General features: G+C 41.5%; 1 protein-coding gene across 4 annotated transcripts in view; it reads left to right on the plus strand.

Moving 5' to 3' along the window:
• Positions 1–2,032: 2,032 nt before the first annotated feature.
• LOC109034807 (embryonic polarity protein dorsal) overlaps positions 2,033–15,752 on the plus strand; it is a 75,864-nt gene continuing 62,144 nt past the window's right edge. The window contains exons 1-2 of one of the 4 annotated variants that reach the window (XM_019048161.2): positions 2,046–2,455; positions 9,854–9,958. In XM_019048161.2, the coding sequence (XP_018903706.2) occupies positions 9,901–9,958 (58 nt within the window). In that variant the 5' untranslated portion in view covers positions 2,046–2,455; positions 9,854–9,900. Of the gene's footprint in view, positions 2,456–9,853; positions 9,959–15,752 lie in introns of all 4 variants that reach the window. The other 3 variants (XM_019048158.2, XM_019048159.2, XM_019048162.2) reach the window with 3 other exon arrangements.

Genomic DNA, 15,752 nt, shown 5'->3' on the forward strand with positions numbered 1-15,752 from the left:
TACGTCTTTCTTGTCGTCGGCTGTGTTGATACTCGTTCTTTCTTCTTCTTTCAGGTTCTTGCCTGATTCTTTTTTAGGCTGGTTTTTTAGACCCACGTTTTAAGCTCGTGCAAACCGCAGCACTGACACGGTCCAGTGGCTTTAATTTTGTTTGTTTTCTTTAATTTCAGAAGTCTGTCGGTTACTTCAATACGTCCAATTTTACAATTTTTACTCTGTACGATTAATAAACTTCGAACTTGAAAATAGCGTAAACTTGTGCTGCTTTGCCAAAATTTTCTTAACCCCTCTCCACGAAGGGGATGCCCCATCAGGAAATATCACATTACGCCCCTTTAATCAGCCAAGGGTCTACGCCCTCGGATGAGAGCCATTTGGACCCTGGAACCCGCAGTGACGTGCCGTACCTAAATGATCAATTATCGATATTCCCTCGTTTGTAGCTATGGTAAAGAATCGATAATTAGGGTGTTCGTTGCGAAACCCTTTTAATCGATTTTTCATGGGATCAAACGGCAGACCAATCGATACATCGCAAAGCATGCCGACTTCCTTCCGGCTTCCGGCTTCCTTGGATTCGCACATATGAAGGCTCGTGATTACATGTCGCCAGAAACCATACATTTAAAAAAAACAAAACAAAAATTTAGAGGAGAATTTTTTTAAAAAATTCGGCGCTCTTCAAGAAACGTGGTGGCTTTGAGCGCAGATTTTTCATTTTCATAGGATCCGCGGCATCCAGATTACTACCCACGGACTTTAAAAAAAATGCGCTTTAAGGTGCTTCGTCACGGTTTCTAGCGTGGCCGAACTGGCGTACGATATATCGATCGCTAAGCACTAAATTTCGGCAGATTTTGAATTTTTCGGCAAAAAAGAACTTTATCTCCTGCGCAGAGCCTGAAGAATCAATTTGGCAAAAATATTGGCAATATCTCGAAAAATGAAAGCAAGATCTTTTCTGGGGAAAAACAACTTCGCATTCGATACAGAAATCGATAGCTGTCGTTTGTCATCGGGTCATCGTTCATTTTATGGCAAATTCAAAATCTGCCGAGATTTTTTATTTGCTCGATGCGATTTATCCCACGCCTGTTCGAATACGCCGGAAACCGTGACGACTTACTTACACGGGGGCAAATGAGATACCATTATACCATGCAGCTTGAAAGGGTCAATTCTGAATAATTTAGGGTACCCGAAGAACATCCAATAACTTCAAATCGACGATTTGATAGAGCCCATTTCAGATTACTTTCCCTCTTTTCCTGTATGCGCTGGATTGGAAATTACTTATAACCAAAGTGAAAAATTAATCTGAGACGGGTTGTAGAAATTCTCTGTTTCAGGACGAAAAACGAAAAATTTTAGAAAAACCAATGCTACTGGCTACTGCTGCAGAAGGTTCACGGGTGAAATGAAAAATATGAAATATTTAAAATTTCTGAAAAATATTTAAAATCTCTGAGAAATATTGAAAATGTCTGTGAAATATTGAAAATTTCTGTGAAATATTGAAAATTTCTGTGAAATATTGCATTTTTAACAAAATCGCTTAAAATATATAACATATTTTCAGGAGCTGGGTATGCAACACGCACTAAAAAATACAAACAAGCAAAAATGAGTCGCCTTTATTTTAATATTGCATTTCATTTCGAAAAATATCTTTCCGTATTTTTCATATTTTTCAATATTTTATGTACTCTTCTGGAATTTCTTGAAATATTTCTTGTGAAATTTTATGAAATACCTCTCGTGAAATTTTAAGGTTTTATTTCTCATGAATCATCGCAACCCTGCCGGCAAGCCACGGCTGAACGGAGGAAGACAATCATCTTGCTTGTTGTGTTGTAACTTGTAATGAGCGATGCGCAAGTCACAACTGTTGCGCCTGTAAACGCGCATGATACCACAGACAATACACACCAGCGCAGAAGACTACCGTTCCCGGCGAATCGACGCTTTAAAAGCTCATAAAGCTTCACGGAGAATCCGCGAGCAGTCGCCTTCACTCCTCCTCTTGAGCCGGTATCCAAAGAATCGCCCAATCAGATTCCTCGATCTCTGCTTCTTTCCTCGTTCCAAAGTTCCAAAAATAGCTAGACCCCAGTTCCCATCTAATTCCACAGAATCCGAGATCCACCGAAATCTGCGCTTCGTGCGGCTGGAAACGTTCGTTTTGCGTGCTATTATTTCTAATATTTACTTACGTCGCGAACGGTAATCACATAATTAATTAAAGATTTTTCATCGCAGTTTTCGATTTCTTTATTCGCGTCTGTGTGCCGAGATTAATTTGTCTTCGATTCTATGTGTGAGTGAGTGAGGTGCAATATAATTTCTTGTGTTTGCGCGGAGGAGTGCGGGCAAGTCGTTGCGAGACCTTGAAGACTTATTTTCCTTGTTTTATTTATATAATTAACCCGCTGAAATGGATATATTCAACTCCCAGGTAATTGTCACTCTGTTTCTTATGTGTAACAAACAACGTTTTTTCAAGTTTACTGAGATTCTCTCCTTTTACGGTCTTTTTCTTCCGTCAATTTTGATAAGATTCGCGAAGTTAGCCCGGAAATGAGCATCTCCTGAAATGGACATGGGCTCATGTAGTCCCTTGGAGTCGCGAATATTCAACTTTGCGTCTCATTTTCCCTCTAAGACTTCTTATTGAACTTTTTTCCGTCCATCAGAAGCCAATTTTTTGTATTATATGCCGAACCAAGAACTGATAAGAAGCCCATTCCTGATCTTATCTGCCTTTGTGCCATAACCTATATCTGACATTGTTTATGAGTAACACATGTAGGGTAAAATAATTTCCTCACGCAATCTGAGTTTTCACTTTTCTCACATGAATTCAAAATTTCAAAGTCCCTACTGCAAAGCTTCAGTAGCTGTTTTCACTACGTTGATCCTGGAACATGGTTTTCATTATCATGGGTGCTATGACCTCACCTGTTGATTCTACCAATGAAGCTGTGAGTGAATCAGTAACTCATTAACCGACTCTTCTTACCGCATGGCTTCTTTCTCTATTTGTATGGCTGCATTAGCTTGCCAGTTGACAGGTAATGAGTTGAGGCTCTTTCGTATTATGCAGGGTGTACGCATTTTCTCAGCTTGAAGTTTTAATCACTACTTCTGGAAAAGTAATCGCTGCTGGAGCTTACGGAGCTTACACATTGGATATCGTAGCAGAAGTCAAGCTCTGATGAGCCTCAAATCGACACACCTCAACATATTTTTAGTCCATTCAGATTGTATCACCGATGAATACTGCTTTTAAGAAAACGTTACTTAAACGTTACTTTTATCCTCCCAAACTATGAGGAAGCTCCTGCCTCTGGACTCTATTTGATGGATGAGCAGGATTTGGCATAGGATGCTCATTGGTGGAATACATCATCAATTTTTCATATAATTCCAAATCCTCATCATTCTATGATTTCCATCTTCAGAAATTTGTAATTACTTACTTACACCCAGAATTGGCACCAGAGGAGAAAACTGTAAGGCTGAAAAGCCAAGAATCTTCCTAACGGAGCTTCTGTCTCCACCGTCAACGTTGCTCCACTGGTTTAAGAAATCGTTACTATTGAATTAGCCAATGAATTGAAATGGAATTTGAAGAATGTATTGCTCATGATACAATCCAAAAAATGTGGTTTGCTTCTTTAATTTTCACTGCCCACCTAGGACTTTAACGAGAGCTGCAGCTTGTGATTCCAGAAACACTCCATACAGTGTGAATTAAGTGATAAAGATTGCCTAGTGAATGAGCTGGTCAGCCCCTAGTTATTTTCCCAAAATATTTGACCTCATCACAGCGTTGTGCGTTTGTCTCATTTCATGCTTCTAGCAGTCAGCAGGCTGATTATTGAAAGTTTAAAGCAGCATGACGAGACATTGAAATGCGGTGCATTGCTTGATTAAGATAGGGCTAAGTATGTCTAGCCTAGTCATGCCTATAGTTTCAATAATCGGGTCGCAGGATGATCTGAATGAAAATGAATCTCTCATTTTATGTTTTTATGTTCTTACAATGGTTGTATCTGCGGGTTGGGTTTTTTGCACTTCTGTTTTTTCTCCTTTAATTGGATTTTTTCCATGTGTGTCTTAGGTACTATTTGTGATTGCAATTTTGGGAATGGAGCAGTGACAGTTCCTTTTTAATCATAAGCAGTGTAATAGTGTGATGAATTTTGGTCAGTCCAAGTTTCTTGACTAAATTGGATTGGTAATTAAGATTCTACAAGCTCTTAAATCCTAGCAATATAATATGACGTATAACATATCTCTGTGGAGAATAAAGAACAGCTCATAAGGATTTGAAATGAAAAAATTCAGACATACCTATTTGGACCAAGTTTATCAGAAAGGAACCAACCCTTATTTTCAAAAAAATTCAGTTATAAATTTTTTTGAGTTCCACTAGTCATTTATTTTCTCCTGCCAAAATCTGGAAGTCGGAAAAAAGAAATTTGTTTGTGAAAAGAGGGGTTAAAGTTTATTTTCTACATCGAGTCTTGTGGTACGGAAAATCTGAAAAATTATAATACCAGGTTTTTTCGTCTTGCAAAAGTACTTACCACCTTGTTTGAACTTGTATAGGTAAACAGAAGCTTAAATATTTCACACAGTACAATTTCTTGTTTCCGTATACTAGCAGGCTTTTCTTTGTCCGTTAAGCAACGGCACTGTCATCACTACATTCCCATTTAACTGCTGAACTAACAAGTTTTTATGTTTTTGTGTCTTGGAGCAACCCTAATCTGGGCCCAGATCATCCTTAATCATCCTTACTAGTTCTTGGATAAAGATAATTCTGCCACCAAATGTGGAAAGATTGTAAAGGTAACCTTAAAGCTGCCCTTTCAGTAGTGATCGTATTTAGGAAGATCGATAAGGCCAGGGAGTATCATCCTCCTCTCCCCTCTGGACTTGTACCCTTTTACTTATTAGAAAATTTTGAATGTGCCTAAGAAAGCACCTTTGACCCCTTGGACAACCGTCCCTTCTCTGTCACCCTCTTCCCCTTGACACGTGAGAGGAAAAGTTGGATAAGGCGAAATGCATGATACAACCATTTCGACTTCCAAGTAGGTGAAAATGCCTATCGACGATATACAGGATGGTCCAGGGTTAAACGGCCAGACTGCAGGGGCGTGTTCTATTGGTCAAAATACGACTTTATTGTTGCAAATTGAGATTTCGATTTTTTTTAGATCATTTATGAATTCAGGGCATGAAAGTACAGAGGAGTTCAAAATTTCATGGGATTTGGTTCACAACTGTTGCCAACATTCAGGAAAAACTGTTTACTTTCCGAATTTTTTTTTTTTTTTTTTGGGTGGGGGGGGGGGAGGGGCGTAGTTCCGACTGGGGGCACTTTTTTATTAAACTTAATAAAAGAAAAACGTTTTATTTTGTTGACCCATAGAACACGCTTCTGCAGTATGTCCGTTAGACCCTGGATCAATCTGTATACCACACATGGATACGTATCATGACAATCACGTTTTCCTTCATTTTGTGGATATGCAATTTCACATATTCGGAAGACGGAATAGTTGCATCCCGCGTTCCGGCTCGTCTAACTTTTCCTCTCAAGCGTTAAAGTCTCCGAGTCAGCGGAAAAGGGACCAAGCTCCCTTTCATTGCTTTGGATATACAAGAATGTTTTGTTGCTTCATAATGGAGATGTTGCATGTGTGAGGAATTTGCGATTTGACTGTTGATTCTTATGTGAAAGTTCGCGAGAAACACGATTGTGCCACTGGTTTTCTCTGAAATCAACGCCCAAGCTCAAAAAAAGCTCTCAAGTCGAGGCCAAAATGGAGGGGATATCCCACGCTATCCTGAGAGTCCACCTCTACATCAGAACAAGCTTTCCATGCAAAGATAGGGAGCACATACATTAGCAGTGATGCCGTGTTTTCAGTTTTAGAGTCCCCAAATAAAGTGGCAGCCATGTATTTGCTTCCTATCTTTGCATGGAGAGTTTGTTTTGATGTAGAGGTGGACTCTCAGGATAGCTAGGGATATCCCTTCCATTTTGGCCTCAACTTGAGAGCTTTTTTTGAGCTTGGGAGTTGATTTCAGAGAAAACCAGTGGCACCATCGTGTTTCTCGCGAACTTTTACATAAGAATCAACAGTCAAATCGCAAATTCCTCTCACATGCAACATCTCCATTGTGAGCGGATCCGTGAAAAGGGACCTGCTTAGTCCGGCGGATAAAAATCTTCAAAACTTCGAACTTCGAGCTAAAAAGGATCTTGGGAAGCGCCTGTCAAACTGCAGGTATACTTCAAGCGTCGCGCCGTCGCGTCCTCCCGAGCCCTAAGCCCGTGATCAAATGAACTCATCAAATGCAAGATGGCGGAGATGTGTGCTGGTTTTCGCGCAAGTCCGCTATCAAAAGTTGGCGGACAGCAAATGATGATGAACAATCGCCATCTTGCATTTGATGAGTTCCTTTGATAGTGGAACACAGGATCTAAGAGTCGCACGGCTCTTGACGCGCGAATCGCATAGTGGCGTGGCGTGCTTTGCGATATATCGATTGATCTACCACTTAAACCCATGGAAAAGGATCGATTATCAGGGTGGCTCCAGAGATGGAAAATTTCATGAAATTCATACGCGTGAAATTTCATGAAATATATTGAAACTCAGGGCCGGATTAAGGCCATGGCGGCAAATTTTGCAATTTTTTTAAAATGTAGATATAAAAAGAATCGGATTTAGAAAAAAAATTACATACAAAATCTCACATTTCCTGAGAGTATAGTAATTTCTAATTTTGTCGTCTTTCGGTGATACAAGAGACAGCACCTTAAATTAATCGAGTTAAGAGAGAGACCTAACACGCAATTTGGCCAGGAACGGCGCGACTGAGAGAGAAATGATGACGAGGTCTTGAGATGAAAAGGAGAAGCCATCGGCGCGGCGATCGGCATGTAACACATATCAGCGCCTACAAGACTGCACGAATACTTCACGCATTGCATCAAACACAGTGCAGTCATTGCGCTTAGCATGAAACGGATAGCGCCTACAAGAATGCATGAATACTTCACGCATTGCGCCAAACACAGTGCGGTCAGCGTGAAACGCATAGCGCCTACAAGACTGCGTGAATACTTCACGCATTGCGTCCAACTAAAGCTTCCAATGGGGAAATATCGATAGATCGCAAAGCACGCCACGCCACTGGAATCGCGCTACTCCCGAGGCGCACGCAATTTGTAAATGCGCAGAGGAGCGCGCGTACTACCTTTAGGAAGGGGCACCTACGCAAAAATGGAGCGCATTTTGACCAAAATGTAATACATTTTATATTATCCGTCATGCCAAGTCGCAGCCTACGCAGTTTGCAAACAACCGATCGGTCGTTGGTTCGTGAACATTCTGTACCCCTGAGGAAAGGGGGGGGGGGTGTTAGGTCGACAATTTTGGAGTCGCGGAGAAACAGGGAACAGTCAGGGATAGGAAAAAAAATTTACAGTCTTTCAAAATGAGCTTTCCGTGTGATTTTGCTAAAAACTATGGAAAGTGAGTGAATGTCTTCCCTTTGTGGCACAGCTTTGAGTACTTTCATCGGATCTCATTCGCACGCCGGTATAATATTTCACTCAGCCAATTCATATTCATCCCACATTAGTTGAGCCGATTATTTTCTAAATCACGTAAGCGCCAAATTTGCAAATGCCGTCGACAATCTTCGAATTCCAAAAAATATCTGTTCTTTTAGAAGGCTATTTTGAAATCAGACATGATTGATTATACCAGAGAAAACAAAGCTATTATAACCCCTCTACTACCGAAATAGAGATTGGCGTTTACTTGATTTGGAAAATAATCGGTTCGATTTCTGTCCTCGCACTGGGGACTGGGGTCTCCTCGCTTTTATTTTGCTCAATTGCTCATAAAGTCTTACACTCACACTGCCGTGCTAAGGAAAAACGCCGTACGAACCTTTAGGCGTTGCCAAATTTTCTTTGGTAAATGCCGAATTTCCGGGAAAATGTGTGAATATTTGTCTTTCAATCTCTCAGATAATTTTGTTTGCAATGTCACCTGAAGTTCCTGAAAATTTCAAGTAAAAATATTCATAACTTTCCTCAAAAACAAACATTTTATGCCAGGAAATTTGGCAATTCTCGAATGTTCATACGGCGTTTTTCCTCAGCACGGCAGTGCTCCTTTATTCCAGGGGTGCAAGTTGTTTTAGGCCTCCGCAATTTTCTGCAGCAGTTTTCAACACAACGCGCTGAAGATAATGTTATTAAATTTTTTGATCCTTTTATGCGGTGTGCTAAAGTCGCATTATTTCACAAGAGCCAAAAATCTAAAAACCTTCAAACAAGAAAAAGTAAAAAATAATTTTTTCTCTCTCCCTCTTCTCTCAGCCTCCACAATTTTGAGGCATTTCCCCAATTTGGTCAAGACCGCGCGGTCGATAATAATTCGTCGTCTCTATCACGAAAGAACGTATCTTAATTACATTGATGCCAAACACCCCCGCGAAGGTTGCTTTTTTACTGGGAGAATCTTGAGCATTATTAACTGAAAATTTCGCTGATTTTTCTTTAGATTTCACGCAAAAAACAGACAAATTGATGATAAAAATTGCACAGGTATACTTCGTAAAATAAATTAATTGTTCGAGTCAATTTGGCAACATTGGAATGGAGTTACGTTCCTTCGTCCGGAAGACAACGAATTGGCAACCCTGCTTATTCTTTTCATCCTGAGACGGATGTCAAGCTGGAGCTCCCAGCTCATGATAAAAATATTGATTCAACAAAAAGCCACTACCTTGGTAGCGATGATCTTTAAAAGAAATTCTCAATACCTCTTACAAAACTGTTGAAGTATATTACACGTTCGTTTTAGGAAATCCTTTTGACTCTTTTTGAAGTAAAATTTTAATCCTTTCGAAATTTACGTGAAAAATTATTGAAAAAAATTATTTTTTTTGTCTGAAAAATTCTTTTGACTGTCAAATGGGATTGTATCTTTGCCCCTCTCGAATGACTCCTGATTCGGATCGGAGAAGTGTTCGGATTCAACCCACTGAAAAAAAAGTTCGATCGTTTGAGCCGAACTTTCGATTTATGAAACCAACCATTCGGTCCACGAGACCAAACTTTTTGACTGAGCCAAACTCTGAGAGAAGTTCGGCCCCTCGAACTGAAATTTTGTTTTGACCAACCGAGTACTTCTTTCGATACGGAACCCATAGTGCATTCAGCTATCGCTATCGAACTTTTCTTTCAGTCTGCTGCAGTAATTCGCTGCATGGTTGTCACATTTTCACCTCAACAACACATCATCAAGGTTGCCACAGTCAGGAAATACCGGTAAATGTCAGAGAATTTTAAGAAGCCAGGGTAAACCGGGAAATGTCAGGGAAAATGACGAAATTGTCAGGGAAAATTTGTTAAATCACTGTTATTTGCCTTGTAGAATGGGTTGGAGGTTTTGAACGAAAAATTTTGCCTGAAAACCATTTTCAATTATGTCTTCCGAACCATCTGCCATTTCCTCGATTTTCAGGAGATTTCTCCAAATTGTGTCAGGGAAATTAGGGAAATGTCAGGGAATTTCATTTTCCAAATTCTGTGGCAACCCTGTACCATACAATCTATCAAATTTGGTGGCAGAATATTCAAGCTACCTTCGTTTCGATTTGAGTCGCGCTCATATCTCACATTCCTTGAGTATATCCTTTGATGTGAGTCACGACTTGAATGTCCAGATCAGGGGTGCTGCTCCTTATACGTTTCATGTTTGTGTATGTGTTTGTGTGGTCGTATCCTTGAAACTCGGTTTGATCATTTCAGACCGGCCCGCGGTTTCTCTAACCACCTCGCAAGTAGCATTAAGCACCATGGCGGCTGGTGGCACCGATGAAGCCGTGGGGCTTAATTTAGGACTGAGTGACGTCAGTAAGTAACAAGAGATTCATCTTTCATTGCATGCTAGCTTCATGCCGCAATTACACGCTGAATGTGGCTTCAATGTGGAAGTCATCGGCCCGATGCGCGTTTCGCGCAAAATTCAGCAACGGTTCTGAGCGACCATCGGCCAATGGCGGATTTGTCTGAACTATTCGAATAGATTTGATACACATTAGAGTACCTGTAAAGACCTCGATAGACGATCAAATTCCCGAACCAATTCCGATCAAAGTAGCATCAAAGTGTCGGGAGTCATCAGTCTTAAACTCATTAATTTGCTTCATTTTAAAATGAAAACTTGGCAGAAATGTTTCCCGAGGCAGGAAAGGAAATGATGAATGGTGGCACTCCGTTCTGATCTTACTTTGAACAAAAAAGTGCGGCCCGTCAAAATTTGATGGTAGATGGTGACCACCAGTCATCAGCATGTCTGCTTTGATCGGAATTGGTTCGGAATTTGATCGTCTATGCAGGGCTATACGGGTACTCAAAAACACATCTGGATGAAAATAACTCGAGTATGCGAAATTTCAGCTGCTGAGCGATGACTGTTGACTTCCATATTTAGCTGCCAAATCCAGCGTGTGATTCCGGCATTATCACCTTCGTTTTAACATTGTGACATCGGAGCTTTTTCATTCATGTTTGTGCTACCTCCCTCCGTGCGTCCCTCCTTCAAATCATGAACACCAATAGGCATGGAGGATATAGATATCTCGACGTGGAGCGATCGAAATCCTGGTTTCCTGTTGGTGTTTTACTTTCAACAAGCGCTTGTAACTCGCAGGTGTACCCGCCGCACTTTAAGCGCCCAGCCCACGTTCAAACTGGGGCTCTCGAACTGGCAGTAATTCTTCAATTTCTCAGCCATGTCAGCACGAAATTCATTGAATATTTCGACGCCTGCTCTGTGATGTGTCCCGAACACATCAGTTACCTTTAAAGATCGTTGGTCTTTGAAAGGAAACAGTCAACATTTCCATCGATGAGCCTCTTTGAAGCCCCTGGTTGCTGCGTGGGCTGGACGCTAAGACTCAGCTTTTTTCGAAAGTAGAAAATGGAGATGTTGCATGTGTGAGGAATTTGCGATTTGACTGCTGATTCTTATGTAAAAGTTCGCGAGAAACCCAATGGTGCCACTGGTTTTCTCTTGTGTTAACTCCCAGGCTCAAAAAAAGCTCTCAACTTGAGGCCAAAATGGAGAGGATATCCCACGCTATCCTGAGAGTCCACCTCTACACATCAAGACAAACTCTCCATGCAAAGATAGGGAGCAAATACATTAGCAGTGATGCCGTGTTTTCAGTTTTAGAGTCCCCAAATAAAGTGGCAGCCCTGTCAATGTATTTGCTCCCTATCTTTGAACGGAGAGTTTGTCTTGATGTAGAGGTGGACTCTCAGGATAGCGTGGGACATCCCCTCCATTTTGGCCTCAACTTGAGAGCTTTTTTTGAGCTTGGGAGTTGATTTCAGAGAAAACCAGTGGTACCATCGTGTTTCTCGTGAACTTTTACGTAAGAATCAACAGTCAAATCGCAAATTCCTCACACTTGCAACAACTCCATTGACACATGTCATAGCAACTCTGCGAGTATGCTATCTGTTATAGATTATTACCTATATGAGGGAGAGTACGGATATGCCGAAATATGGAGCTCCTAGGGCTCAAAAGGGCAGCCTCCTTTCGAACACGAAAAACACCAGAAAAATATCGCTGCCAGTACCAGACCAAAGAAGCCATAGAACCATAGCCAAGAATGCACAAAAATGAGCGCCCCCCCCCCCCCCCCCGACGCCCCCGCAAAAATGAGTATATTTATGCCAAAGTGAATCAAACGCGTGCTTAACGAACGACGGATCCCCACATTCGTAGTTATTACGTGTATAAAAATACTTTGATAATTGTCTTGTCTTGCTCCGCGGGTTTTTTGTATGTGTATTACTGTGGTGTAGAAGGGTTTGGTTCTCGATAATAGTGGTTTTATCTGTATTTATGTATGTGATATATGTGTATGTATAAACCTTAAAAAACTGTGATTCTCGTCACTTTTTGTTTTATGTCTGACCAGCGCAACTCGATCTAGCTTTTTCTTACGATTGTATCGTAGCATCGATGGCCAGGGCCGGATTAAGGGGGCAGCCACATGGGCCGCGGCCCATGGCGGCAAATTTAGGAGGCGGCAAATGATGTAATTTTTTCAAATGCAGGGATCAAGAAAAAAATCTGATTCAGAAAAAAAAAATACAAATGAGAAAAGGCGAAAAAATCTCTCATTTCCTGAGAGTTAAAGTATAGTAATTTCTAATTTGTTCATCTTTCGGTGATACACGAGACAGCGCCTTTTATTAGTCTAGTTGAGAGAGAAATCAAACATGCAATTGGACCTGGAGCGGCGCGGCGCAGAGAGAAATGATGAAGAAACTTGGGACGGAAAGGAGAAGCCCTATCGGCGCACCTGCCAGCATGAAACACATATTAGCGCCTACAAGACTCCATGAATACTTCACGCATTGCGTCAATCGTAGTGCAGTCAGCAGCGGTTGGCGTGAAACTCATAGTGCCTATAAGACTGCATGGATACTTCACGCATTGCGTCAAAAACAGTGCGGTCACTCGGTTAGCAGCGGTCAGCGTGAAACGCATAGCGCCTACAAGACTGTAGGGATACTTCTCGCATTGCGCCAAACACAGTGCGGTCGGCGCGGTGGCGGAAATTAAAATCATTAGACCACATTCATGTTTATTCTTATTCATAATTTTTTCGTTCTTTTTTAAAAATGAAAGGCATCGTTCATACAGAGATCGGTTTACGGAAATGAATTTTTGCGCGAAGTTACGTGAACTTTTACTAGTGTTGACAGGGCTTTCACAAAAAATGTGCCCAACGCGAGTAAACGCGTCTTATGTACCCCTCCTCCTCCGGCACGTTCACTTGATGGTTTGTACGGATGTTTCAAAACGAATGAGAAGGGGCGGCAAAATACAGGCGGCCCATGGGCGGCAAGAAGGTAAATCAGGCCCTGTCGATGGCTATACTGCCGTGCTAAGGTAAAACGCCGTGTGAACCTTCAAACGTGGCCAAATTTCCTCTGATAATAGACGAATTTCCTGGTAAACTGATGAATATTCTTCTTCCAATTTTTCAGATAATTTTGTTCGCAATTTCACCTAAAATTCCTGAAAATTTCAAGGAGAAATATTCATAATTTTTCTCAAAAATGAAAATTTTACCAAAAGAAATTTGGCAACGCCTGAAAGTTCATACGGCGTTCTTCCTCAGCACGGCAGTATATGAGTACTGTGCGTTACGCACGTTTACCGTCATGAATCCTCAAACTTGCATTCCTCGCAGATCTTCTCTCACTTTCTTCGGTTTTCGACGAAATGTCACCCTATCATCCGTTTTTTCGTGAACTTGTTTGTTTCTTTAATAGGGCCCCGAGCCAAAAACCAAGAAATCCGGAGATTTTTGTCCAAAATTCTGTCCCCTAAAAATGGAGGACAGAGCGCCCCTCCCACAATGTACCAGGTCACCAGGGCGTCTACGAAATAGTGTTGATTTCTTAAGGGCGGTCCGGAAGTACTGAAAAAGTGCGAAAATTCCGCAAAAAGGTCCGGAATTTTTTAAAGTCTTTGTCATTTTTGTCGCAATTTCAAATTTTTGAAATTTTTCGAATTTCGTCAAATGGTGGTACTGAAAAAATACGGAATTTTTCTGTTGGGGGAGGTACTGAATTTCTTGAGAATGTACTGAAAAAGTACTGTAAAAGTACTTATTTCTGACCAGCCTGTTTTATTGTTAGTAGACACCCTGAGGTCGTTGAACTGACGTAGAATTCTTGGGGAAAAGTACGTGTTTTGAAGGAATTAGTCCCAGCAGTATTCAAAACTCACCTTCGAGTTTCAGAAGCCTTGTGGCCCATCAAGGTCGATTTTTAAGGGCCATTGATGATTTTTCAGGGGCCAAGTTGACTTGTTGCCTATATATCACGCAGCATTTCGGGAAAACTTATATTACGGTGCCGTGCGTCGAAATTTCGAAAAATCACTTAATAGAAAAACTCGGATTTTCTTGAAGGGGGGGGGGGGTGGTGATATTCTTAGGGGTCACGTTGGCGCAGAGCCCTCATGTTTTAGGCGCATTTGGCGTTTTGGCACCTGTGAGTTTCGAATACTGGGCCCCAAAAATCCGATTTTGATGGTCTCGTCGTAGCCCTCAGAGGCTTAACTGGTGGGGTACAGGGTAGCAGCACTGCAAGCATCACGCGCCCTTTTACCCAAAAATCCTCAATGGAGATGTTGCATGTGAAAGGGATTTGCGATTTGACTGTTGATTCTTAGATAAAAGTTCGCGAGAAACACGATGGTGCCATTGGTATTCTCTGAAATCAACTCCCAATCTCAAAAAAAGCTCTCAAGTTGAGGCCAAAATGGAGGGGAAATCCCACGCTATTCCGAGAGTCCACCTCTACATCAAGACAAACTCTCTTTGCAAAAATAGGGAGCAAATACATTAGCAGGGTTGCCACCTTATTTGGGGACTCCAAAACTGAAAACACGGCATCCCTGCTAATATATTTGCTCCCTATCCTTGCATGGAGAGTTTGTTCTGATGTAGAGGTGGACTCTCAGGGTAGCGTGGGATATCCCCTCCATTTTGCCTCGACTAGAGAGCTTTTTTTGAGCTTGGGAATTGATTTCAGAGAAAACCAGTGGCACCATCGTGTTTCTCGCGAACTTTTACATAAGAATCAACAGTCAAATCTCAAATTCCTCACATATGCAACATCTCCATTGTTGCCTCGTTTAGAGGTGTGAGTGCCCGATCCCAGACTCCCTAAGAGCCTGCAGCCTTAGCTTTGAGTGTTGGTCCGTTCCGTTTATCTTAAGGAGTCATCACAGTCAGTGATCTTGACTCACCGGTTGACATGACACACAGAGGAGAGCAAGGCGCTGATTGGCCGAGATGCCGCCGCTCCGACAGCCGGAAGCTGCGGGCATGGTAACGATCAGCCATCTCAGCCAATCAGCAACTTTCTCCCGCGAGCCGAGCGGTGAGTCAAGAACCAAGATCACCTGCGACTTGTCCGAGATCTCCACCCGTGGTGACTGGTGAGCTTGTGACGAAATGTGTCGGTATCAACCTGGTCCTGTCACCTTCTGACGTTTTTGCCGTGCTAAGGAAGAGCGCCGTATGAACATTCGTGCACTGAAAAAAAAATCTCGGTGTATTTACTAAGAAAAGGGTAAAATTACCAAGAATTCAGGGTTCTATTTGATCCCAGTTTTTTCTTGGTAAAATTACCATTTATGGAGTTGGTAATTTTACCGAGAAATCTCAGTAAAATTATTGAATTTTCTCGGTAATTTTACTGGACCTTGGTAAAAACGCCAATATTTTTTATCGACTATGGTAGAATTACCGAGATAAAATGGCAAAATTACCGCGCGGGAATCGATTACCAATAAAAGTGGTATTCTTACCTGAAAAAAACAGGAAATATACTGGTTTTTAGGTAAGTTTACCAGTCTGTCTTGATAAAATTACCAATAATAATTGGTAAAAAAGTGAGATACCAACGGACCTTGGTAAAAACGCCGAGAATTTTTTTTCAGTGTGAGTTGCCAACTTGCCCCGGATAAAACATGTATTCTTGAGAACAATGATGCGTATTTTACCTTGAAATTTTCAGACATTTTAGACGAAATGGACCACTAGACAAGGTACGAGTTGAAGGATTCTGGTACATGTTCTTGACCAGAATTTCGCGTGAAACACGA

This window comes from Bemisia tabaci, chromosome 9 (genome assembly GCF_918797505.1).
Source record: "Bemisia tabaci chromosome 9, PGI_BMITA_v3".
NCBI classification, from domain to species: Eukaryota; Metazoa; Arthropoda; class Insecta; order Hemiptera; family Aleyrodidae; genus Bemisia; species Bemisia tabaci.